The 27,886-nt window shown below is 37.4% G+C and overlaps 1 protein-coding gene and 1 long non-coding RNA gene across 5 annotated transcripts in view; one reads left to right on the top strand and one right to left on the bottom strand.

Annotated features, from left to right (window-relative positions):
• LOC306667564 overlaps positions 1-8,740 on the bottom strand; it is an 84,832-nt gene extending 76,092 nt beyond the window's left edge. Inside the window, exon 1 of the long non-coding RNA XR_013765602.1 lies at positions 8,364-8,740. This is a non-coding gene — a long non-coding RNA (uncharacterized lncRNA). The remainder of the gene's footprint in view (positions 1-8,363) is intronic.
• Positions 8,741-9,218: 478 nt separating this feature from the next.
• The window catches only part of PTPN12 (protein tyrosine phosphatase non-receptor type 12), a 124,393-nt gene continuing 105,725 nt past the window's right edge, over positions 9,219-27,886 (top strand). For 2 of the 4 annotated variants that reach the window (XM_079150233.1, XM_079150232.1), the window contains exon 1: positions 9,219-9,371. In XM_079150233.1, coding sequence (XP_079006359.1) covers positions 9,273-9,371 — 99 coding nt within the window. In that variant the 5' untranslated portion in view covers positions 9,219-9,272. Of the gene's footprint in view, positions 9,372-9,478; positions 9,872-27,886 lie in introns of those variants that run through there. The other 2 variants (XM_079150235.1, XM_079150234.1) reach the window with 2 other exon arrangements.

The raw sequence follows: 27,886 nt of genomic DNA, 5'->3' as shown, positions 1-27,886 counted from the left end.
CCAAAAGGTCAGAAAGAAGTTCCCTGCTCTCATCCTTCTTGGAATTGGTCCTGAAAATTAGGATCAAGTGGGCTTTTGCTTCACAGCAGGTTTGTCTTCTCTACTGCCTTGGTTTTTATTTATTTTTTTAATCAAAGACAACATGTTTATTTTATAGTCTTTGTCACACATGTACAAAACTTTGTGGGTCTCTTTCTATCTGCTGTTTCCTTTAACCTTGCTTATAGGGAAAGATTTTCTTATGTACTTCAATTATCTTTGCATAGCTCATTGTACGTGAAAAGTTATTCAAAGTAGTAATTCGAGGCCATAGATAAAGGTAGCTTCCTCTGTTTATTTCTGCTAGGGCCTTGCGGGTAGTACTATCAATTGGAGACAACCTGAATCTAAATTCAAGGGCTGAGGTTCCCTGAAACCATCCAGTTAATGTAAACGTAAATGGTTTATCTCTGGTTTACCATTGTCCCAAAGGTGAATTCTTTTAGAGTCTCAGTTTACAGTTTGAATCCAAATTGCCTACTGGACTCCCTATTGAGTTTACTAAGCACTTTGATTTTCCTGATTCTGGTGCCAGGAAACTATGAAAATTAAAGCTGAGCCATGCACAGTGGTGCACACCTGTAATCCCAATAACTCAAGAAGCTGAGGCAGGAGGATCCAAGTTGGAGGTTAATCTCAGCGATTTAAGAAAGCCCTAAGCGATTTAGTAAGACCCTGTCTTAAAATAAAAAATAGAGCTGGGTGTGGTGGCGCATGCCTGTAATCCCAGCAGCATGTGAGGCTGAGGCAGGAGGATCACAAGTTTAAGTTCAAAGCCAGCCTCAGCAACTTAGAAAGGCCCTAAGTAACTTGGTGAGACCCTGTATCTAAATAAAACTTAAAAAATTTAAAAAGGACTCAGGATCTGATTCAGTGGGTAAATGTTTTTGGGTTCAAACCCTGGTACCGGAAAAAAAAAAAAAAAAAAAAAAAAAAAAAAAAGCTGGGAATGTAGCTTAGCAGGAAAGCACCTCTACGTTTAATCCCCAGTACCCCCACACATCAAAATAAATAAACAAACAAATAAATAAATAAATAAATAAAATAATAATTTTAAAAATCAAGTTGGAATTTGCTAGGGATTAGCACATGCTTTAAGAAAATGACTTCTGCACAACTCTGGGTTTCAGGTTTCTCTTCAATGTTTTTTAAAACTACTTCTTTATATGTTCTTAGTTAATTTTGAAGCTGGAGGATTGCTTCAGGATATGAAATATGAAAAAAGGCTGGGGTTATGGCTCCGTGGCAGAGTGCTTGCCTAGCATGTGTGAGGTACTGGGTTCGATTCTCAGCACCACATAAATAAATGAATAAAAATAAAGGTCCATCAACATCTGAAAAATATTTAAAAAAAGAAATATGAAATAAAAAGTTAGAGGAGAGGGTATATTTAATTACTTTATTTTCCTTCAGTATTACTACTGTGTATCCTTTGTTGTGTTATAGTCTTAAGTTTTCACTGAGTGGAGAGTCACCTGGTTTTTTTGTTCTAGTTTGGCCTTCTGTGTGACCCTGGGCAAATCACTAAATTTCTCTAAGCTTACATATTATTATTCCCTCTAGTATTCTAGTACTTAAAGATGGAGATAATAATACCTGACCTACCTAGAGTTGTGAGAATCAACAGGGAGTAACATGTGAAAAAGCTCTGCAATATTAAGCTTTCAGAATATATATTATTATGTGACAGGGTCTCTCACTATATTGCCAAGGCTATCTCAAACTTGAGATCACTCTGCCTGAGCCTCCCAAGTCACTGGGAATATAGGTGTGTACCCAGCACTAAAAGTAAATTTTAAAAGAATTTAAATTTAAATTTTAAAAGAATTTTAAAACCACAAAATGTTTATTAATTGAAACTAGTTATTAACAATAAATGTCCTTTAATACATTTTCAACTACTGTATATTTGTGTGTATGTATATATCTGTATCTATATATGCATACACACATACACATACATACTTCTACAAAGTAGTCATCTTGAAATGTGATATACAGTGAGGAGGTCAGGCATTCATCTAATGATTTCACTGAAAGAAACATAATATGCACATAAAGTGTCTTTTACAATTCTAAGTGCATTAAAAGATTTTTGCATAATATGAATTTTGGCAATGAAATTTTCCTCACTAGATTTTAGGTTAGAATCGTATGGCTCCCCAGCACCACCAACTATTTATGTTTAACTATCGGTTAAGTAATTGAGAAGCTAAAAGAAATCTTGGCTTTATACCTACACAAACTTTATACCTACTCATCTATGCTACCTACTCAGATATGAAAGTTTTTCACAGAATAGTGAATGTGATAAAAATATAAAATCATGTTACAATTTTAAATACAAGTTATTATTTTTTATTGTGATAAAATATACCTAACATAAAATTTGCCCCCTTAACTTTTTTTTTTTTTTCTTTTCCTTTTTGTCGTACTAGGGATTGAACCCAGGGCTTCTACATGCTAAGCAAGTACTCCACCACTCAACTAGATTACCGAGGTCTTTTTATAAAATTTTATTTTTTGAGATAGGGTCTTGCTAGTTGCCCAAGCTGGGAATGAATTTGCAATCCTCCTGCCTTAGTTCCCCATGTAGCTAGGATTACAGGCATGTACCACCACACCTGACACATTTTCACCATTTTTAAATGCACAGTTCAGTGACATTAAGTATATTTACACTACTGTATAACCATAACCACTCAATCTCCAGTACTTTTTCATCATCCCAAACAATAAATCCTATCTACCTACCTATCTGTATTGTAGCAAAAAAACTGATAAAATTTATCAGCTTAGCCATTTTAAAATGTACAGTTCAGAAGCGTTAAGTATATTCTCACTGTTGTGAAACAGATCTCCAAGCCTGTTTCATCTTGCATATTTGAAACTCTACACCTGTTAAACAATTCCACTTTTTTCCCTTCTCCAACCCTTGGTAACCATCATTTTATTGCCTGTTTCTATGAATTTGGCTATATCAAATACCTCTTATGAGTAGACCCAGTTTATTTTTAATTTGAAATATTTACAGTCACTGAATAAGACTTCTGCTTGTTTGGGGGCTTATGGCTGACAGTTTGACTTCAGCCCAATCAATATAGTAGATGGATGGTGAAATATTTCATAGCCCTTGTTAATGATTCATTCCTGAACACAGAAACTAAATGTCATCATATTAAAGAATCACTAATTAGATGCTCAGGTAGTACTTGACTTTGAAGTTATTTATAAAATTTTAATTTTTCTTTGAATGTTCAATGAAACAGCATAACAAATATGAAATAAAAAGAGGAGAAGGTATATTTAATTACTCTCTTCTCCTTCAGTATATTATTGTTGTGTTACAGTCTGAAGTTTTCATTGAGTGGACGGTCTCCTGGGTTTTGGTTCTAGTTTGGCCTTCTGTGTGACCCTGGGCAAATCCCTTGAATTTCTCTAGGCTTACATATTATTATTCTCTCTAATATTCTAGAACACATTTAAAGATGAAGATAATAATACATGACCTGCCTAGAGTTGTAAGAATCAACAGGGAGTAACATGTTAAAAAGTTCTGCAATATTAAGCTTTAGGAATATATATTATTAAAGAAATTTCATACATTCCAAACTTCTCGACATTTTTATGTGGCTTTCTTCTAAAAAATCTTATGTTACCCTAAGAAACTAAAAATATGTTCCCTTATCTTTAGTTCCCCATTTATTGGATTACATATTTCAACAGAAAAACTTACAGATTAAAAAATGGTGACTAGAGCAAAAAATGAGGGAGTAAGGGATACCAAGAACAAACTAGAGAAGAACTTCCCTCCCTGTTCATTCATTTCCCAGCTAGGAGTTCATTCGACATACAGTTAAAATTACAGAGAGGATTGAGGGACATAGAATGAAATGGCAGGTTAATATTAGAATCTGAAGAATGGTTTGAATCTTCACCTGTAGTTTCACATAAAGCATACCAGATATAAAAGTGTTGTGACTCAGTGGTTTATGCAACAAGCTGGAAACTCAGGACCTGTGGGTTCTGTCTATGAGTCTGACATTTGTTTTCTATAAGTGAGCTAATCATGTTCACTCCCTGTGGTTTTATATTTAGCTTGTCACCTAATGGTGACACTAGTGATACCAAATTACTTCACCAGATTATAAAAGGAAAAAAAAAACAGAATTCAAAGAGTTATGATGCTATGAAAGCTGCAACAACTATAGCTTTTATGAGAAAACATATGTAAAACTTGCCTAAAAATTAAAATTTCTACAGACATTAGAACTTTCTTTTAACCCAGCTAAGGACAGTGATCCTGCAAATATGAAACAGGTAAATAATCCTAAAACCTCTTTCAGATTATTAATTTTAAACTCCTTCCCATTCAAATCTTCACAAAAGCATAAGAAAGGCTTTTAAAAATGATCTTTTGCTTTCTTCTCGAATTCTTCATGTATTTACTTATCTGGAGTGAAGGTGGCTGGCTAGTACAAAGTAAAGAGGCAGAAGAGATGAAATAGTTGCTTAAAAAAATTCCAGAAAGCATTCCATTTAACCAGTTCTTATTTTGTGTTTTCCCTGAGAAAGGAGAATGAGTAGTGCCCCACTGCTAAAACCATCTCCTTTAAATAGCATCAGGTGGTTTTTCTACCTGGAAACTGAAGTTTAGATTTAGAGAGAGTAAGTGACTTATCTGAGTAAGAAATGAAGCAGGTCTTGGTACATTCATCCTTTTGACTTCAGAGTCCATGCTCTATTCTATTTTTAAGAAAAGCAGGATTTATTTATGGAATAAATATCAACCAAAATTGTCCTGAAATGTTAATAGGAAGCTGAGTTGCTTCAGGGATTCTCCCACATTGGTATTCGGGATACATCACCTCTCCACATATTGCTTCATGCCTGCTTAATATTCTTCTCTTGACTATTCAGATTCTTTATATTTTCTATTCTCTTACAAGGCTTTTCACTCTGCCAGAACCTAATTCTACCTCATGACAAACATTCAGTATCAGCACTTGCTGCTTTAGTGACTTAAGGTTTCCAGGTTCAGATTCCCAATAGAGAAGTGACGTGTCCAGTTCATCTTCCTACACGAGGCCATGGGTCACTGACCAGTTTATATGAATTGATGACTTATGTCAAGCCTAACACTCAGCTGCAGCTGAGGATGAGCAAGGCAGTTCCTGGAGAAGAGAATTGTAGTGTATGTAAACCAGCATTCTGAAACTTGGCTTGTCATATACAAACAAAAAACCTCCTAAACAAGATCTGCCTTCTTCTACCTTTATTTGCTATTCTTCTCACCACCTGGAATAAATTCTAAAAAATTTTTTAATTCAACAGATTTGATTTTGTTGAAAAAGTAATGCATGTACATGGTAAAATATTTAGAATATAAAAGGATATACATTGGAAATCATCTCCTTTCCACTGATGATTCTCAAGGTCCTCATATAGGCAATCACAGCTAACAGTTTTTAAAGATTCTTCAGAAAAATCTCATGTGTTCAAACATTCTATCCACATTTAGATTTTACATAAATGGAAGAATACAATAAACACGATATATGCTTTGCTTTATTTATAACAAGTTGACCTTGGGGTCTATTCCACATTAGCATACATAACTTTAAAAAATTTTTCTTAAGCAGCTTCACAGAATTTCATTGTATGTATGATTTCGATTTTAATCTATGCCCTTTTGATAAGCAGTTACATTGTTTCCAGTCTTGCCATTACAAATAGGGCTATAATAAGCATACATATATATACTTACACACAGTTGTAAATTTTATCTACAGGATAAATTCCTATAGGGACAATTTGGTCAATGAATGCCTGACTTTCAATTTTTAAATTTTTTTTTTTTTTTTGTACCAGGGATTGAACCCAGGGGCACTTTACCACTGAGCCATATCCCCAACCCTTTTTTATATTTTATTTAGAGACAGGCTCTCGCTGAGTTGCCTAGAGCCTCAATAATTTGCTAAGGCTAGCTTTGAACTTGCAATCCTCCTGCCTCAGCCTCCTGAGCTGCTAGGTGACTTAAGTTTTCATAAAGATATTACCAAACTGCCTTCCAAAGTGCTGTGCCAGTTTCTATTACTATGTATGAGAATGCCCATCTGCCCATACCATCAATAGTCCATGTTTTTGTCAACCTTTCGGCTCTCCTCCAATCTAACCTCCAATTAAAGACTGGTTAATGTCAGTCTTTATGACTGGGGATGGAACCCAGAGCCTCACACATTCTAGGCAAGTGCTCTTCCACTGAGTTACATCCCAGGCCTAATTTCAGTCTTTTAAAATTCAGCCTTCCTTGAGCCCTAAGTCAGTCACCTAGTTCGCTCAGTTCTTCTGAAGTGTCTCTTACTTCCATTTGCATCTCTTTCCATTCTCTCCCTTTATCAATTCACGATTTATCCAAAATGTGCCAGGTTAATATTTTTCTGATTTTTACAATTTTACTTCTAGCCTCAGGAACCACTGTAGGCTCCCACTACCTACAGTATCAAGTTCAAATCCTTAACCAGGCATTCAACACTCAGTATAGTTTAGTCTACTATGAACACATCATGCTCTGACAGCCTGGTCCATAATGTTCTGAGTTGACAAACCACTCATTTTTGTATCACCTATATGGCATTTATTTATTTACTTATTCAAAAATATTTTTTAAGTTATTGATGGACCTTTATTTTTATTTATTTATATGTGGTGCTGAGAATTGAAGCCAGTGTCTCACACATGCTAGGCAAGTGCTCTACCACTAAGCCACAACCCCAGCCCCTATGTGGCATTTATTAAAGACATTTATTAAGATAAGAGTTTGTTCTGTCTCTTGAATTAAGCTATATGCTTCTTAGAAGAACTATACCTAAAACATTTTTCTATTTCTCACACACACAGTATAGCACCATATTTTGAGGTGCTTAAAAAAATCTGTAGATTGAAATAAGACCTAGATATATTAAAAAGAAGAAAAAACTAGCTAGATACCAAGGAAAATACTGCTAAGCCTTTCCAAGAGTTGAAATCCTTGGAGTGCTTTACATTAATTTTCCCTAACCTATAGCAGATGCCAAAAGTAACTGCTGAGCACTCAAGAAATCCTGGAGTGTTGCAAGGAAGAAACAGAGCTTGCCAATAAGAGGAAAAGAAAGAAAAAAAAGAAAGAAAGAACTATAAAACACCAGCCAATATGAGATTCAATATATCAGTAATACTTTTCACCATACTGTCACTAGACTTTTAAACAATTTGTCCATATAGTCTTTATCAATCACTGTCTAGTTTTGACATTCTTTGGATATATCTGAAGTGGAGATACTACTGTTCATCTACCTAATTCATTGCTTACAATCTGATTCTCTCCCAGTTCTAAGAAAGGGCTCTCTACTAGCTATACTAGTAGGGATCAAGCCCAGATTCTGATTTTTACTTACATCCAGTAAAAACGAGTCTCAGTATCAGTATCTGGTTAAAATAAAATACTGCAGACCTTTGTTTCCATAAAGTTTATCTTAGAAATTGACCATTCTTCTAAGTGAATTGTTAAAATACAGAATTTTATCTCTTTACATGCATACACATATAAATTTATAGGAAAAGATTTGGGAGGGAACATCTGGAAGTACATATTTCTGAGAACAGGAGTAGATTGGTATACATTAGTACATTACTTTAAATAGTTTCCTTTTAAAATTTGTATCTTGCTACACAAATCTATTTTCTTCACTTTTTTTCATCGAATTCCATGGTGCACCTAAACATTCAACGAGGAAAAGTGTTACACTATTGCTATTTCCTATTTTAACCAAATTTCCTGACCAGTTGCTCTATAAAAATAATGCTATTTGTGGGTATCCACGGATCAAATCCTCCATTTCTGTCACATTACCACAAATTTACATTCCTTACTGGCAGGCAGTATGATGTAGAGAAAGCAAAAAAGGATCTAGTTCTGGTTCTGCCAAGAATATGCTGGGGGGGGGGGGGGAACTTGAGCAAATCACTTTAATTTTTAAAAGAATGAGTTAGATCAGCCTATTCTTTGGCAACAAGAATATTTACTTAGTCTATCCTGCGGAGGGAAAGCGCCCAATTCAGTTTCAAAGGTGTGCAAATCTCTAGACAGGAAGATAAATTCCCTTCAGTTCATCAAAGGCGTGGTACGTGAAGGACGCTCACTCGTAGGGTTGAAGAGGATTTGTAAGGAGCAAGTCTTTCACCCAAGAAGCGTTTCGTTTCTCTTAGTCATAGCCGTCCCCCAGACTGTCGAAGCCTAATCGCTCGTTCACTCTCACCAGGCCATTGGTAAGACCTGCACCTACCTGCTGCGAGCGTGGAAGTGACGCTACTACAGTTCCCAGCGTGCCTTTTCCCACCACTGCCCACCCCTGCCCGCTGCGGGTCACCCCGGCAGGCCGGGACTTGTAGTCCCAGCACCCTGCTGGCGGTGAAGCTGAGGCACTCTGGGAATCTGCTCCTCCTAGCAGGCGGCGAGGCCAGGAGGTCCTACCCTGACCGCTAAGGCTTCCCCTGGTGGGAGTTGCATGCCCTCCTCCAGGAGAACAAACTCATCCTAACACTCCTCTGACCTCCGAGCTCCCCGGCCGGGACACGCCCAGGAAGTGCAGTCCGGTGGCCCACCAGGCAGCCCAAGTGTCTTCCAACCACTCGGAGACGGCTGGGCGGGCTTGGAGGAGGAGTGGCCATGAGGCGAGCGAGCTGGGGTGGGCCGGCGCGGCACAGCGCTTGGGGCGGGGCTGGTGCGCGGGGCCGCGCGTCTGGGTGGCGGCGGGGGCGCGCCCGTGGGGAGAGGCGGCTGCGGCTGCGGCTGCTAGCGGGGGGTTGGGGGGGAGGAAGAACCGGGGAGGGGGGCAGGGCGAGCGGAGAGCAGTGTTCCTGAGGCGGCGGCGGCGTCTCGGAGGAGGAGGAGGAGGAGGGCGGGGAAGGAGGATGGAGCAAGCTGGGGGTTGGGGTTGGCGCTAGCCGCAGCGGCTCGCCTCGTACTGTGGGAAAGCGGCTGGCTGCTCCTGGAAGTTGTGGTGTCGGGAGCCGGGCGGGTGCCGCCGCAGCCGCCGCCTGGGCGGTGGGGAGGAGGAGGGAGCGGCAGGGTTGGCGGGGGTCGGGAGGGAGGGTCGGGTAGGGGGAGCGAGCTGGGGAAGACGGAGCTGGCTCTGCGGCGGGCGGGCGGGCGGCGGGGGGGGCAGCGACCGCAGCCTGGGGGACGCGGGAGGATGGAGCAAGTGGAAATCCTGAGGAAATTCATCCAGAGGGTCCAGGCCATGAAGAGTCCGGACCACAATGGGGAGGACAACTTCGCCCGGGACTTCATGGTGAGTGTCTCCGCTCGCTGTCGCCTCGTCGCGTCGGCACCGGAGCCCCCTGCCGCCTCTCCGGGCCGGCCCGGGCTGCCAGCGCTTTGTGTGCGGCTGTGAGGAGCAGGGGGCGCGCACCCACCGGAGGGCCGGGTGGTCCCGGAGGCCGGCGGAGAGGAGCTCGCCTCCGCCCCTCAGCCTCTTTTCTCATCCTCCCGGGTTCGCGGCCCCCTCGGCGAGCGCCCGCGAGGCCGAGCTCGCACCCGGCACCGCCGCCCGCGACCACCTATTGTTTCTCGGGCCAGGAGCCGGAGGCTAGCGAGGTGCAGGCCAAGGGGGCTGGGGACTCGCCTTTCCACGCCTTCCCACTCGGCCTGCCCCTCCCGGGAGGTCCGAGGCAGGGTGTCTGACTGCGACCCGGAGGAGAGCGGGTTGCGACTGGCAGAGGAACGAGGGTGTTGAGGTTGGCATAGACTCGTGGGGTCCCTTTGCTCAAGCTGGCCTCCCAAGAGAGCAAGGTAGGACTCATGCTGTCTCTTGGTTCACGATTATTTTCTCCAACATGTAGGAAAGGATTGTCCGTAGAATCTCATGGTTTACCTAATTTCCATTCGCCCCGTCTCTTCTGTTGAGATCCAGGTTTGAGATGGTCTGGGGGTCACTGTGACTTCAGGTTGAAGGGGGTCAGTGTGGGTGGGGGTTATCCTGGAGGAAGCTTACTTCGGACTCCCTGGGGGATATTGCCGAAGGCGGAGGGGATGTGACTATCACTTCCTATCCGGGGTGGGGGTGGGGAACTTGGGAACAATAGTCCTGGTGGGGCGGAGGCGACGATACGGGCCGGAGCCCTGAACTGGGAGATAACCTTCCCGCCCCCCCCCCCCGGGCGCCCCCCCTTTCCGCCCTGTGCTTGTGCAGACAGGCTTGAGAGGCGAGGGTTAAAACCTTGTTGGTGAAATTGCTCTAGATACATCACTGAGGGGGTCAGATGCGAAGGCGTGGGACCCAAAGCCGACTTCCGACGTTACCCCCCGACCCCGCCCCTTTTATTTTTCTGCTGGACAATGTTCCCTCTAGGGTTGTTTCCCGGCTTAGGAGGCGGTGGTTGCGGCTGCTGCTCCTACGGATATTGCGCAAGATTGGGGCGTTGGAAATCCTGGAGGTCTGGGGAATGGAAAAGGAAGTGGGACTTTGGGAAGTGATTGCTCCTTAGCCTTGGCGGGCGTTGGGAATGGGAAATCAGCTAGGGAAAATTTTGCTTCTGAACAAGGTACACCTCCAAGAATAATCACATAACCGAAATTCGATTGTGAGAAGGATACACAGTTAATGTCTATAAAAATGAATAGGCACCAAACATTAGCCAGTGTGTTTCAAAGTGCAGTGGTTTCAATGTGTCGGTAAAATGGCTTTTAGGACTGAAATACTTTTTCATCTTTTTAAAAGAATTCTATCTAGTAAATCTTTAGGTTTAAAATTGTTAACAACTGAAAAAAATAGTAACTTAGCCTTACAACCGTATTATAATAGTATTGTTGAGCTTTGTGAGTCCCATCTCCCAGGCCAATCATAGAGGATAGGAGTAGGGCTTGTTATGATCTTGTAAAAACGGAAAAGTGTAGATAAAAGTCTATTTTGAACATTTTCTCTTGATATTTAGCCAATATGTTTTTGAACAATTACTTCTTGATCTGAAAAGATTAAGGAGAGGACATTTTCCCTTCCTACTGTTGAGAATCGATTGTGTAGTATCTTTTGAATGGTGTCATTTACAAGAATTGGATAGAGTCCCCTTTTTGCTATCTGTAGCAAAAATATAATACATTGGAGTATTTAGAATCTTTAAAATTAATCTTTTTTCAGTTCTTTTTGGTTATGGAGGGGGAGGTGGTGTGGTTCCTGGCTGTTTCTTGGTTGCATGCCAGGCACTTTGTTATGCCTGGGTATATATGGCCTGGAAGGAGCACTGTTTGATAATGTAGGCCATCTGGACAAGTGACCAGTCTCTGAACTCCTGAACAGGGCAAGTAGCCTTAAGGTTGGTTCATGCTCTGGGGAGGAGTCAGGGATTCTTAGTGGAGATTTCATTTCTCAAGGACTAAATGACTTTTCTTCCATAATACTTTCGTGAGGTAGGTGATTCTACATTGGAGATTTGATGACTAAAGCTATTCTTTTATAGTGCCTTTTTTTTAAAAATTTTCCTAAGTTGATAAATAATAACTATAATTAAGACTGCCTGTAGTTGGTGCTACTTTTCCCTTGAGTGGAAGACTGGAGAGGAACTGTGCACTGTCATGGAAAGAGAATAGAAGATCGGCTGATAGATTGTTATTCTTAAATTCTGATGTGGATTAAAAATGCATTTTAAAATCTTAACATTTTTAGAACAGAGCCTTAGAGATAGTTTCATTATAAAGTATTATCGTATTTCAAATTTGGAAATCCTACGGTAGTAATTACTAACAATAACAATCAGTAATGCCTTATACTTAGGGAAGTGGAATGAGCATTCAAACCTGTAGTCTGACAACACAATGCTATTTCCATTATTCTGTAGTACCATCACCCAAATCCTATATTTGTTAGTTGTTTAATTTTTTATTTTTATGTTGCATCCTGCACGAGGGATAAAACCAAGGGCCTCTGAGCTACACCCGGTCCCTTTTTGTTTTAGTTTAAGGTATGGTCTTGCTAAATTGCCTAGTCTGTCCTGGAACTTGGAATCCTTCTGCCTCAGCCTCAGTAGCTGGGATTATAGGTGTGTGCCACTACACTCAGCATGTTAATGTTTTTAATGATACTGTGTAACCATAACTACAAGTCCCATTTTATATTCTTGTGTTTTTAAACTTAGATTTTGATAAGAATTTTTTATTTATTAAAACTGCTTTGTAAAAATTTTGTGTCTAAAATTAGTAGTTTAATAGTATGTATAATATTTCACAAAGTGACCATAATATAACGTAACCATTTCATTATGCTTGAATGTTTAGGCCATTCTGTTTTCTGTTGTTATATATAATACTGTGATTGACATACATAAAGCTTCTGTATTTTTCATGATTATCTTATATCTTTCCAGTAGTGGAGGTACTAGGTAAAAGGGTATGAACATTTTATACATGTTTATAAATAACTTTTTGAAAAAGTTTCATTACTTCATACAACTGTCAGAAATGTGAGTGTTCATATTATAATTACCTTGATCTTCATGACTGAAAAATGGTATCTTGTTTTAATTTGTATTTCTTGATTCCTATTGAGGATAGGAATTTTTCTACCTGTTGTTAAATATTCTATGAGTTAGTCGTCTGTTCTTGGCCTTGGCTTGTTGCATCCCCATCCTCTAAAAGAGGAAAAAACTTAAGGTACTGTGATTGTGTAAATTATGACATTTGGATTATTACTTACATGTTGGAAACAGGCTAATTTTGCTAATAAACAAATTGGCAAATAAACAGCTAATTGGTGACAGTTGTAGGACTTGAACTTTACTAGTTCAACTTTTAGTCTTTACAAGATGGCAGGCTGTAATCATAAGTCTGTGTATAAAGTAGGATGATATTCATTCATGTTTGACGGCTAGGTTTTACTCCATACAGAACCCTGAAGTGGTCTGAGGGAAAGGTGTTCCTCAACCATACTCTGAGAACCAATGAACCAGCCCAGGGCTAAAGGTGGTGTTGGGACAGTTATATAGTGGTGGTGTTGTGAAGGATCTTGTACCATGTTTAGTTTTTCTGTAGACTCATAATGGTGATTGTAGACAGTTCTGCACTGTGATTCTTAGAGATATAGGGAGAGTGAAATGGTATTAAGAAAGCACATGTGCTGGCCCAGCACTCTTACAGTGTTACCCCACTCCATCGTCTCCCAACCCATCTTCTCATTCTATTTTTTGGGATTACTGTAAAACAATGTGTATCATCCAAATAGGTTCTGGTAGAAAAGTTGAGAAATCACTATTCTGGGTCTCTGGAAAGCCACTCAATATTTTAATAAAGATGGCAGTCATTTGACAGATTTGTGTTTTACAAAGTTGATTTTGATGGCATGAAGTATAGCATTTTAGAAGCTGTTGAAATATAACAAGTGAAATGTGAGGGCCTGAGCTGAATTAAGTCAGGGAGACAAGAGTATACAGTGGATTTAATAAGAACGAAGTCTCAAATGATTGATTGGATGTGAATAGTAAAGAATAAAGAAGTATAGTAGTAAGACTAGCATTTCTAGCTTGGTATACTACTCAAGAATAGTAGTAGAATAAAGGAGTACGGAAGAAGAAACAGGTAGAGGGAATGAAATAAGATTGTAGGAGAAAATTTCAAGGGAGAAGAGGTTGAATTTTAGTTTTGGACATATTAAAATGGAGGTGTGTTGTTGTCGTTCCCCCCCCCCCCCCCACAGTGCAGTGGTGCAGGCCTGAAATCCCAGCACTTTTGGTGACTGAGGTAGGAGGACCACAAGTTTAAAGCCAGCCTCAGCAACTTAGTGAGACCCTGTCTTAAAATTAAAAAAAAAAAAAAAAAATTTAAAGGGGCTGGGGATGTAGCTCAATAGTAAAGTGCTCTGGGTTCAATCCCGTGAACAAAAAAAAAAAAAAAAAAGGTGCCTACAAGACATTCAATTGAATATGGAGCCCAGTGTTGCTGATTGGAGTTAAAAGATTTAGGTATCCTCATATATGTATATAGGACATAGTCAAGCATCAGAGTGAATGAGGGTATTCTGACAAAAACAGTGATGGGCTTTAAAAAAAAGTAGCCAAAAGTGGCACTGTGATTGTTTCTAAGAAGGTATAGCCAAATATAATGAAGCAGAACCAGAGATATCAGAAAAACCTGGGAAAGATTAAAGAAAGGAGTTATTACCAGAGTCAAATAATGCTAGTTGAGACATCCCTACTCTTTTGACAAGTGGGAGTATTTGTCCTAGAAAAAACAGTTTGGGATTAGTTACAGGAAGAAGCCAGGTTGTAGTGGCTTGAGAAGAAAACAGATGAAATTTAAGTGTAGTTTCCCTCCATTTATTTTAATATTCTGAAGGTAGATAGTAGAAGTGAAAGAAGGCACAGGTTTCAGGACAGTTCCCCTCTTACTCACTGCCATTTTACAAAAATGACAAATAATTATTTTTCATATTATTTCTTACTTGTGTGCATATTTTCTTTTGTGAAGTGGTTGCTTAAATATAAAAGATAATCAAGAACCTTGTCTTGTGATTAAGCATAATCTCTGAAAGTTTTGATTCAGTGTTTGGATATGAAATGCTAGAAATCAAAAAGGGAAGGAAGACTGAAAGCCTAGAAAGATCTTATGCTGCAGAGACTAGATAAGTCCAAAAATTGTCATTGTTTATTCAATATTGTGGCTTGTAAGGTTTTGTTGCTTTAAGTTAATGACAGCTTTATTGAGATATAATTTTACCTGTCATAAATTTCATTCAAAGTATGCATTTCACTAGTTTTTAGTATAGTCACAGAGTTGTACAATCATCACCACACTCAATTTTGGAATATTTTCATCACCCAAAAAGAAACCCCCATAAGCAGTAGTACTCACTCTACTCCCTCCAGCCATAGGCAACCACTAATACATCTGTCTCCATAGATTTAACTGATTTGAACATTTCATATAAATGAAGTCATGTGATATTTGGTGTTTTGTAACGGATTCTACTTAATATAATGTTTTCAAGGTTAATTCATGTTGTAGTGTGGGTCAATGGTATGTTATTCCTTTTATGGTTGAATTAGAATCTGTTGTATGGATACCACATTTTGTTTATCCATTTGTTTATGGGTAATTTAATTGTTTTCATGGTCTTTATGAGTAATGCTACATTTGCATACAAGTTTTTGCATGGACTGATGGTTTCTTTTTGTTATTTTTGAGATACTGGAATTGAACCCACAGTCTTGCACATGCTGGGCATGTGCTCTACCACTGAACTACACTCCCAGCCCTTTTTTAAATTTAATTGTGGGACAGGGCCTCCCTAATTGCCTAGGCTGGCCTCAAACTTGTGATCCTCCTGCCTCAGCCTTCTGAGTTACTGGGATTACAGGCATGTGCCACCACTGATTGTACCTGTTTTAATTCCCTTAGGTCCATAACTAGGAAAAGAATTCCTGGGTCATATGATAACACTACATTTGACATTTTGAGGAACTGCCAGACAGTTTTCCAAGATACCACACATCTGTCTTTTTGGTTATAGGTGTCTTGTGGAAGTAAAATGCCTGTGGTTGGTTTATAGGTTTTTGTGTATCCAACTTGTCTTTCAAAGATATTTTGTATTTCAAAGATATTATTTAGTCCCTGTATATATCTTAGTGCTTTCCCAGTGCCACTTGTTTAGCTATGTTTTTTTTGTTTTTGTTTTTGTTTTTTGGGTTGGGGGAGTCCATTGTTTGATGAGTGTTTAACCAGACATATTTATATTTTAACTAACTTTAAAAGTGAAATCTTAAGTACTGTCCAGGCATGACTTACTGAGATGCACATTAAAAATTTATTTCATGTTAATTCTCTAGAATGTTTTCTGTATTTACTTTTAGAATGTTGTTACTTTTTTTTTTTTTTTTCCAGTATTTGACTATTTAATTTGGAAAAGGTTTTGAAAGGATGAAACTAAAATCAAAACATTAATATTTAGGTTTAAAATTTTTCTTTTATAAATTAAATGTGTATGTGTTTCTGTAGCACTCATTTCATTAGACTCATAAACATTTACATTTCTATTTTATCCAGACTGGAAAGCCTCAAGGCTAGAGACTGGGACTTAATTATCTCTGTATCCCCATTCCTTAATATAGTGCCTCCCTGTTATATAATAGGTACTAATGTCCATTGCATGAGCAAAAATTGAAGGTGAGCTTAATAGTATTAGACATATTTATTTGTCAGGTGAATTCTTCAAATGTTCCAGGGACTTGTCTCCTAGACCATCATGAGAACTGCTTCTTCCCACTCCTACACACAGGTGTGCTTATACAACTAGTTGTATTTCCTGTGTCCACTGGGGGAAAAAAAAATACAAGATAAGGAGCTAGACTGAACTTAGACCTTTTAACTAAGCTTTATTTTATTAACTACAATTTCTTCTACATAAATTTGTAATAATATTCTGTTTATCTGTCTCTGGACACCTCTTGGTGTGCATAGGGATTCATTAGGGTCCTCTGAAGGTAACCTCTCTACTGGTGCCCTGCCAATCATACTTGGAGAACATTTTCTAAGAATATTAATTTTAATAAAATGTGTAATTTTAAACTTTTGGTTTTGGATTTAATAAAATCTAGATATTGTGTTACTATCATCTCTTAAAAAACAGTGAACATATAGGTATTTGGGAGTGATTATAAGCAATAACTGTTGTTCTGTCCTTGCCTCTAGCTTCTTACCTTATCCAATCCATTCCACATGTCGTGTGCTTTCCCAAAATACAGCTTGTTGACATCTGTAGGCTTTTGGAAACCAACTACTAAAATCAGATGTGTGTTCAGTCTCCATCTTTTTAGTTGTATGATTTCTTTAATGCATGTATAAAGGACTACATTGGAAACATTTTTTTATCAATAAATATTGGTTAAAAAATACTCAGGGTTCCATTTGCTGAACATTGAAATTATTGGAAATATTAAGTACTTAAGCCAGTTCAAAATATTGAATCCAGCCTCTGGATAAATAAAGTTTTTCAAACTTTATTTATGTTCTTTTTCTTCCCATTTTTAATTCCCCGATTTGTACTTTGTCCCCTCCCCTCAGTTTTACAATTCTGGCCCTGGTTGAGAAGCCAGTAGGATGAAGTCTATGCTATTTATCTTGGCATTCCAGAGCTGCCTGAATGTATTTTCACATTACATTTCCAGTGAATACCTATACTATGCAGTATGTATCCTTTCTTCCCCCTGAAATAAGCTTTTCCTTATCCTTGAATATACCCACTAAATGAATGAAATCTTGCTTCTCTGTGTTTGTACCATTGAACATCTATTTTCCCTTTAAACAGAATGCTTTCCTTTATTTATAGACTAGTACTTTAAAGATCAGAAAACTAAAAATTTAGAATGTCGTTACTGTGTTTACCTAAAACTCAGAAGCAAAAATGTAATACTTTCCGGGATAAATATTTTAGACCATTTTGTTTATTTTTTTTATTTTTATTTGTTTACTTATTTTTATTGAACTGGGGCTTGAACCCAGGGGTACTTTACCACTGAGCTACATCCCTAACCTTATTTTTTTATTTTGAGACAGTTGCCAAGTTGCCGAGGCTGGTCTTGAACTTGTGATCCTCTTGCCTCAGCCTCCTGGCTGGCTGGGATTACAGGCATGTGCCACCACACCCAGCTAACTCAGTTTATTTTAAAGCACTTCTCCATGATAAAATTTTAATTCTACAGGAAAAAAGACTTTTATTAGATTTAAGTTGAAAACTTAACAGAAGTCAGTCAGGGGATATGCAGTTGTTTTATACCACTAGTGTCTTTGAAAAAGAGAACTCTTTTCCTGGTACTTCATATTCCTACACTATTTAAATATTTTAAGATTTATGCAATCAAATGCTGACAGTTGTCTATTTCCCTCAAATCACACAAAAATCTTCTTTCCATTTGTATAATATTATAGTGTATGTGGCTGGCTTATGGCAGAGAAAAGAAACAGAACAGTAGTTACTACTTCAAAGTTTTTCCTGGGGACTGTGGAATGTGGATCTTGTTACTCTTGTTACTTGAAACTTTGGGATGTATATTAATGTCTGTATTTCCTGTGGTAACTTTTTCAGACTGCTTTTATTTTTTAATGTTTTTATTGGTGCATTATAATTATAATAGTATAATTCATTGTGACATATTAATACAACAATGTTTGCTCAATTTATTCCCTTGTAATTCCCCTTTTCCTCCACTCTTCTCTCCCTTTGGTCCCCTTCCTCTACTGGTTTCTCTTTTTTGATTTTTAATTAGTACATTGTGATTACATAAAAATGGGACTTACCGTAATATATTTGTACACGCACATAGCATAATATGGTCAAATTGCCCAATATCTTCCCTTTCCCTTTCGTTTAGTCCTCTTCCTTTGTTCCTCTGTTTTCCCTTCTATTATTGTGTAATCCCTTTTTCTCTCTCTAGCTTATGTATACGAGAGAAAGCATTTGACCTTTGACTTTCTGAGTCTAGCTTGTTTCACTTAACTGCTCTCCAGTTTTATCCATTTACTAGCAAAATACTTAATTTCTTTCTTTATGACTGAGTTGAACTACATTGTGTACAAATATCACATTTTCTTTAACCATTCATTTGTTGACAGACATCTAAACTGGTTTCATAACTTGGCTGTTGTGACTTCTGCTGCTGTAAACATGGTTATGTAGGTATTGCTATAGTAATGCTGATTTTAGTTCTTTTGGATAAATGCCAAGTAGAAGAATAGCTGGATATATGGTGGCTCCATTCCTAGTCTTTTGAGTAAACTTTATACTGATTTCCATAGTTTTTTAAACTAATTTGCAGTTTCATCAGCAATGTGTCAGTTTTCCTTTTTCCCCACATCCTTTCCAACATTTATTATTGTTTGTATTCTTGATGATTGCCATTTTAACTGGAATGAGATGAAATTTCAGTGTAGTTTTGATTTGCATTTTCTTGGTTGCTAAGGATGTTGAATGTTTTTTCATTTTATTTGTTGGTCATTTTTATTTCTTCTTTTGAGAAATGTGTTTAGCTCATTTGCTCATTTACTGATTGGGTTATTTATTTTTTGGTAAGTTTTTGAGTTCTTGGATGTCAATCCTCTATTGGAAGAGTAAATGGCAAAGATTTTTCTCTCCTTCTGTGGGCTCTCTCTTTACATTCTTAATTGTTTCCTTTGCTGTGCAAGTTTTTAAATTTGATAACATCTCACTGATTCTTGGCTTTATTTCTTCAGGAATCTTATTAAGGAAGTTGATGCCTGTGCCTGTATGTCGCAGTGTTGATTCTTCATTTTTTCCTAGAAGTTGCGGTTTCTGGTCTAATTCCTAGGTCTTGATTTACTTTAAGTTGACTTTTGTGCAGGATGAGAGAGAGGAATCTGATTTCATTCTTGTATGTATGGATATCCAGTTTTCCTAGCATCATTTATTTAAAAAAAAAAATCTATCTTTCTTGCGTGTTTTTGGCACCTTTGTCAGACGACTGTGGTTTTTTTCTCTGTATCTTCTATTTCATTGATAAATATGTCTGTTATTATGCCAGTATTATGCTATTTTTATAACTATAGCTGTGGTAGTATATTTTGAAATTAGGTATTATTTTGGGACATCCCCCCTCTTCTACTTCTGTTAAGAATATCATTGGTATTTTGATGGGGACTGCATTGAATCTATATCATTTTTGGTAATATGGCCATTTTAACAGTATTAATTCTGTGTAGCCAGGACCATGGGAGTTCTGTTTTCTAATATCTTCTTCAATTTCTTTTTTCAGCGTGTATAATTTCCATTGTAGAGGTCTTTCGCATCCAAATAATTGTCATCCAAGATTGTTATATCCAGCAAAGCTGTATTAAAGAAGAAATAAAAATCTTCAAAAATAAGAATAAATCAAAAGAAATCATTATTACTAAGCCAGTACTGAAACTGATCTGTGTGAGCTGCAGGTCTCTGTAGCCAAGAAAGCCTATTTTAATGTTAGCAGCTTATCAAGGCAGGGAATGCCTGCCAGTGTCAGCTCTAAGGATCACAGGTGGCAAAGGGGGACTCTTCTCCACTACTATTGAGTGGTGTATTGCAGCTCTTAATGTCAGGCTATGCCCTCCAGTGTTGTAGCAGACCCCAGAAACTCGCTGCCAATTTCTTCTTTCTAAGTTCCTATCTCACAGATTTGAAGAATGGAATCCAAAGACAAGGAAAGTGAGTGTATAAGAGTAGGATTTATTCAAATGGGGAAAAAAGAGACAGTTCTTACAAGGCAAGAGAGGACCCAAAAGCAGGTTGCTGCTTGAGTGTGCTAATCTAGGAGTTTCTATAGCTCTTGGGTCAACATTATTGGTCCAAATATGCATTAATCAGGTTTTGGAAAAGTATCAATTCTATTGGTTAGCCCTGTAATCCCATTCATGTCTGCCCCACTTCCCTTTTCTAGCCATTTTTCTGGAAGCAGGAAGTTGAAGTCTGCAGATTGTGGATGCTTGGGGGATGGGGGCTGTGGCATGGGTGTTGTCACCAGGCCTAGCCAACAAATGAGACAGGTCAATATACTTTGGCACCCCGCAGTCCTGCTCTGGCCTGGGGTGGCCCTGTGTGGCTATGCCGGTGCTCACCACCTGTACTCTAGCTCTTGGCAGCTGCTCCACAGCTCCCTGACAAGGACTTGGCTTCAGTATCACAGAAAATATGTAGTCTCCTTTTAAAAAACTATTTAACAACATTTGAATAACTACCTTGGTAGGCCATGAAGAAAGTCAAAATTTTCTTCCTTTTGTCGGTGGTCTTTACCATTCATACAGAAGATATTTATTGAGGTTTATGCTGTATTAGAATTGGAGATTGAAAGTATGGCATTTAGGAAGGTCCTAACTGAATAGACATGTTGAGAAGCAGTTAGGAGTTTTTCTAGGGGCAGTGGGTGATCTTTCAGGGGATCTGTGAACCCTTTCATATTACATAATTTTGTTTATGAACCCATTTTGAAGGGAAAAAGTTCTTAGCCCTTGACTTCATAAGGGCTTGGGTCCCAAAAATCTTAGAACCTCTAGACTGGTGGAAAGATCACAAGCTTAGGAGCTATACAGGCATTAATTTCTTTCCTGACCTGTCTCTAGTCAGGAGCAAGTTGCCTAGAGAAATTGAGGATATAATACCTATCTAGAAAGATCAAGATAATGTCTGAATATACATAAAGATATATAATACACACACACACACACACTATATATATATATATATACATATACATATATACCCACACACATATATATATTTATATGTGCATCTATGTATGTTATATGTATGTATTGGGGATTTAGCCCATGATTGAGTTACACTGCCAGCCCTTTTTATTTCATTTTGAGACAGTCTCTGACTTGCAATCCTTCTGTCTCATGCCAGGCAAGCACTCTACCACTGAGCCACAACCCCAGCCCCCATTAATAATATTTGAATGCTCAGCACCACATAAAGGTAAGCAAATAAATAAATAGTTGTGTTCATCTACAACTAAAAAAATTTTTAAATATTATTAATGTTAAAATGAAGACTTATTGTGAGCTTTCTTGAATAAATAGTTAAGTGGGAATTGGCTAGTTCCACTTTGTTGGCCTTTTCATTCCTTTAACCCACTATAAGCCAATTTCTAGCTCTAGCATTTTGCTGAAATTGCATTTGCTGTGCTTACCTTGTACCTCCTGGACATGTCCAGTAAACACTTTTTTTTGTTTTGTTTTTTGTGGGGGGCACTGTGGATTGAACCCAGGGGTGCTTAGCCACTGAGTAACATCCCCAGCCCTTTTTATTTTTTATTTTGAGACAGGCTCTTACTAAGTTGCTTAGGGCCTCACTGAATTGCTGAGGCTGGCTTTGGACTTCCAATCCTCCTACCTTAGCCTCCCAGATGGCTGGGATTATAGGTATGCACCACCACGCCCAGCTCCAGTGGACACTTTTAGTACTTATTTTTCTTGATCCCTCTTCAGTATTAAATGCTGTTGACCATCTTTGTTTTTAAGGCCCTTTCTTCCCTTCATGTTGAAGCATCACTTAAATCTGTTTTTTCTCCTGTTATAGTCTCTATTTTGCTCAGATGCAGCATTATTTCATATTTTTCATGCTCTTAGATTCTAAAGGAAATATAATGTAATACTTGAATATTTAGAAATAATGAAGAATCTGACTAATCTGGTAAAACTGACTGTAGTGATGTGGATTATCCTAATGCTCCTTAGGATTTTTTTAAGAATAATATTAATATTTTCTCATAGCCTTCATAGCCTATTCTTATGATGAATGGTGGATTATTTTAAAAGTAATTTTGGAAAATGGAACTTAATCTAAACTAGAAGTACGGGGTAAATATTTAAGCAATACAGCTAATTTTCTGTCATTTCTTTATTATATGCCGGTTTTTGTACTGTTTACAAGTTTTAACACTTAATATTTCCAAAATGACCTCACTATTTTTTTTTTCTGGCTGTTAAATAAGGCTTAGGAATTTTTATTTTAAAATAGAATTAATTTAACTAGATCTCTATATTGTCTTTTTTTGTCTTTGAAATGTATGTTGGAGATAGACGAAGGGAAAGTAATCTTTTGATGCAAGTGGGCAGGAATATTAATTATATGGGATTAAGGAAGGAATGCATACATGGGTGGGGAAGTAACATCTTTATGTTATGTTTGATTTTAGCAATTGGAAGGTCCAGCATAATGGACATTCTAGTGGCATGGATTAAAACAACCCTATCTGGGTTAGATACATCCAGGACTTAACTGTGTAACTTTGAGTGATTTAAACCACTCTCAATCTTAGTTCTTTATTCATAAAGGAAATATTTTGTAGTGTTAGGCTTGTCGATAATATAAAAATAAAGACCATAGTGTTGATACAGATTTTAGGAGAATAAGGAAGGAAGAATGAGAGTATTGAGTGAAAAGTAAATGCTCTCTTTCTCTTTGAACCTTTTTGGTGAGAGACAAAAATAATGTATATAGTATATTAATCTGAAGATGCCGTTGACAGTAGGTATTCCCAAATTAGTATTATTTCAAGGATTTTTACATTAGCCCTGTTTAAAAAATTCATTGTACTTGATAATTTAGAATACAATTCATAGACCAAAAGCTTTATCCATAAATTCTTACCTTAACTACTTGCAATGTGCTTGTATTTTGTGCTCTTTCATTTTTTAAAAAAAAATGTTTATTGTAACATGCTAAATTGATTGATATCGCATTATGGATCACACAGTTTGAAAACATTGCTTTAGATTACCATGTTGCTCTAATAACAGTGAGAAGACTCAACTGGCATTATTAGAAGAGAGAGGGTAGCAAAATGTTTTATAAAAAAATTTTTGAGAAACTTTGTTTAACATATGATTAAAGTGGTAATGACTCAGTTTAGGTTAGCAACATAGCAGCTTCAGTTCATTATGGTATCTGCAAAGATCTTTTTATGTCATTTTAAATTATTTTCCAAGTGATGGTTTCTTATTAGGTTAGAGGTAAATGATGTAATGTTCATGATACGGTGGAGTTTATATATATATATATATATATATATATATATATAGCAGTCAATGAACCTTTATTTTATTTATTTATTTATTTATTTATTTATTTATTTATTTATATGTGGTGCTGAGAATTGAACCCAGTGCCTCACACATGCCAGGAAAGCACTCTACCATTGACCTACAACCCCAGCCTTCACGATGTGGTGTTAAGTGGAAATGTGATATAAACACAAATATATGATAATAGTAAATGGCAATGCCTTAGGTAGCTGTTTATTACTGTGGCACAAACAACTCCCAAACTTAGTATACCTTAAAGTCACAAAGATTTATCTTTTCTCATGACTCTATGGATTAACGTGGGTGAGGATTTTTTTTTGTTTGTTTGTCTGTTTTGTTTTGTTTTGGTTTTCGCTGGTTGTTTTTGCTGGTTTTGTGCAGGCTCACACATGCTGCTGCACTCAGCTGGAGGCTCAACCTAACCTTGAGTGTCCTGTGATGACCTCAGTCACGCCTGGGACTTTCACTGAAATGGCTAGGAACTCTGGTCCTGTCTGCACTTGTTCTTTCATACCAGGCTATTTCACAGTGTGGTGGTCTTAGAGATTCAAGAATTGAAAGACCTCTTTTGAGGCCTCGATTCTGTAACTCAGCATAGTGTCATTTCTTCAGCATTCTACCAGACTAAGCAAGTCACAGATTTGAGAACTTCTAGCTCTTTCAGTTTGTAACTGTATATATTCTGTATTTGTTTACTTATAGTACATCCCCTCTCTCACACAGGTGGTCCCTTGAATAGATAATTTATGAAATACTAGAAGTGAACTTAAGTATCTTTTGGTGTGATAATTATCTTTTGATGTTAGACTGTTGATAATCATTTATTTATTTATTTATTGCATTTTCCTATTTTCAATAATGGACGTGCTTTGTTTTAATAATTGGGAAGAAATTTTCAGTGAACCTTTCATAAAGGGGAGAAGAAAAGTAAAAGTGCCTGGCTAAGAGTAGTAAAGTAGTGTATTACCCTATATCTTGTTCTATAGTATATTGTTTCAAATACCTGAAAACAGTTGTAAATTGTGTTTCCTAATTTAATAAATTAAATTATATTTTCTTTAAATCAAAATTTTCAATATTCTCAACTATTTCACTATAATAGGCCAAATACTTTTTATCATTGTTTTTCAAATATGGCATCTAGAAACTTGCACATAGTCCTGATTGAGATCTTATTTCTGAAGAGTACAGTGGATCTTCTGATATTTTTATAAATGATATTTTCACTTTTGACCCACAACATTTGTTGCACTTAGTATCTCTAGATCTTCTTTTCTGAACTTGTATATAAGGTTATATTCCATACTGTTTCCGATTTAAGTTTTTAACTTAATGCAAATTTTTATCTTATAACATTTGAGTTTTGACATCCAACATTAATTAGCAACCAACCCTGTACTCTTGATTTTAATTTACAAATGAGAAAATTCATACTGAAAGAGGTACCATAAGGTAGAGAAGTTGGTCTTGATCCTGAAACCCATACTCTTCTACTCTTTCCTATTTCTAAAATTACTGTTAGCTTCAGAAGGCAGAATGGGTTAATGATTAGAAGAAGAAAGCAGGGTTATGATTCACTGTAAAGAAGAACTTGCTGTGAAGAGAGAAAAGGAAAGAAAACACTCATTTACTGAACAAATAATATGTAGGTGTTTGACATACTTAAACCACTTTTCCCTTTCTCTCTTTTTTTTTTTTGGGGGGGGGGCAGATACTAGGAATTGAACCCAGAGACGCTACACTGAGCCACATCCCCAGCCCTTTTTTATATCTTATTTAGAGACGGGTGTTTCTGAGTTGTTTAGGGCCTCGCTAAGTTGTTGAGGCTGGCTTTGAACTCATGATCCTCCTGCTTCAGCCTCCCCAGCCACTGGAATTACAGGCAGGTGTGATGGACTCCCTTTCTCTTTTTTTTTTTTTTTTTTTTTTTTTTTGCATTTTTGTGTGCGTTTTATTTGTAACAAAAACAGACCTATGTTATTCTGTGCCACAGTCCAACATCTTTCACTGAATCCTGAACCACTATTTACAGAAATGTATTTGTTTCATTCATATTTATAATCTACAATAACTAAAAAGTCGATTTTTTTTGCCATGGTTCGCTGCACTTAGGCTCACCAGGTAGATATTCGTAGGGGAAAGGGTATTTCAGTTTCTGGAACCTGGAGTTTAGTCAGAAAAAAAGGATGAAAAGAAAGTGAAAGAAAGATGGTACTGTAGATGCTATAGATGTCTCAATTCTAGGTTATTAAATTCATGTTTTAACTGATTTTAGCATTATATATTAATAATGAACATCAACTATGACAGTAAGCCTAGATGGAAAATGATCAAGACAAATACCAAACAAAACTTTAATGTATTTCAGCATATAGGAAGAAAATATACAATTAACTTTTATTTTCAAAAATAAATTTTATATTCTTTTTTTTTTTTTATAATCTAAAAAGCAAACATTTAATATTGCACTTTGTTTTGCTAACATTTTGGATTTTACTTCTCCTAATTGAAAAATCAGGAATCTATCATGAATACTGGAATACAACGGTGAACCTCACATCTAGTGTTAGGAATTTTTTTTTTTTTTAATTTTTAATTTTAATTAAAAATCATAAATTTACATAGGGCAATGTTGTTTGATTCATTTTGTTATTTTTTCCCCTTCCCCCCTCCCCTCCTACCCCTCTTTTCCCTCTATACATTCCTTTCTTCCTCATTCTTACCACCCTCCTTATCCCTAACCCTAAACCTAACCCTAACCCTAACACTAACCCCTCCTACCCCCCACCCCCGTATGTCCTCATCCGCTTATCAGCGAGATCATTCGTCCTTTAGTTTTTTGAGATTGGCTTATCTCACTTAGCATGATACCCTCCAATTTCATCCATTTGCCTGTGAATGCCATAATTTTGTCATTCCTCATGGCGGAGTAATATTCCATTGTATATATATGCCACAGTTTCTTTATCAACTGAAGGGCATCTGGGTTGGTTCCACAATCTGGCTATAATGAATTGAGCAGCTATGAACATTGATGTGGCTGTATCTCTGTAGTATGCTGATTTTAAGTCCTTTGGGTATAGGCCAAGGAGTGGGATAGCTGGGTCAAATGGTGGGTCCATTCCAAGCTTTCTGAGGAATCTCCTTACTGCTTTCCAGAGTGGCTGCACTAGTTTGCAACCCCACCAGCAATGTATGAGTGTACCTTTTTCCCCACATTCTCGCCAACACCTATTGTTGCTTGTGTTCTTGATAATCGCCATTCTAATTGGGGTGAGATGAAATCTTGATTTGCATTTCTCTTATTACTAGAGATGTTGAACATTTTTTCATATATCTGTTGATTGCTTGTACATCTTCTTCTGTGAAGTGTCTGTTCATTTCCTTAGCCCATTTGTTGATTGGATTATTTGTATTCTTGGTGTAGAGTTTTTTGAGTTCTTTATAGATTCTGGATATTAGCACTCTATCTGAAGTATGATTGGCAAAGATCTTCTCCCACTCTGTAGGTTCTCTCTTCACATTACTGATTGTTTCCTTTGCTGAGAGAAAGCTTTTTAGTTTGAATCTATCCCAGTTGTTGATTCTTGCTTTTATTTCTTGTGCTATGGGAGTCCTGTTAAGGAAGTCTGCTCCTAAGCCAACAAGTTGAAGGTTTGGGCCTACTTTTTCTTCTATAAGATGCAGGGTCTCTGGTCTGATTCCGAGGTCCTTGATCCATTGTGAGTTGAGTTTTGTGCAGGGTGAGAGATAAGGGTTTAATTTCATTCTGTTGCATATGGTTTTCCAGTTTTCCCAGCACCATTTGTTGAAGAGGTTATCTTTTCTCCATTGCATATTTTTAGCCCCTTTGTCTAGTATGAGAAAATTGTATTTATTTGGGTTTGTGTCCGTGTCCTCTATTCTGTACCATTGATCTACCTGTCTATTTTGGTACCAATACCATGCCGTTTTTGTTACTGTTGCTTTGTAATAGAGTTGAAGATCTGGTATTGCGATACCACCTGCTTCGCTCTTTCTACTGAGGATTGCTTTAGCTATTCTGGGTTTCTTATTCTTCCAGATGAATTTCATAATTGCTTGCTCTATTTCTGTAAGGTACATCATTGGGATTTTAATTGGAATTGCATTGAATCTATATAGCACTTTTGGTAGTATGGCCATTTTGACAATATTAATTCTTCCTATCCATGAACATGGGAGATCTTTCCATCTTCTAAGGTTTTCTTTAATTTCTTTCTTTAGTGTTCT

This window comes from Sciurus vulgaris (genome assembly GCF_902686455.1).
Source record: "Sciurus vulgaris genome assembly, chromosome: 8".
NCBI classification, from domain to species: Eukaryota; Metazoa; Chordata; class Mammalia; order Rodentia; family Sciuridae; genus Sciurus; species Sciurus vulgaris.
The sequence above is the reverse complement of the archived record's forward strand: the minus strand, read 5'-3'. Positions and strand labels throughout refer to the sequence as shown.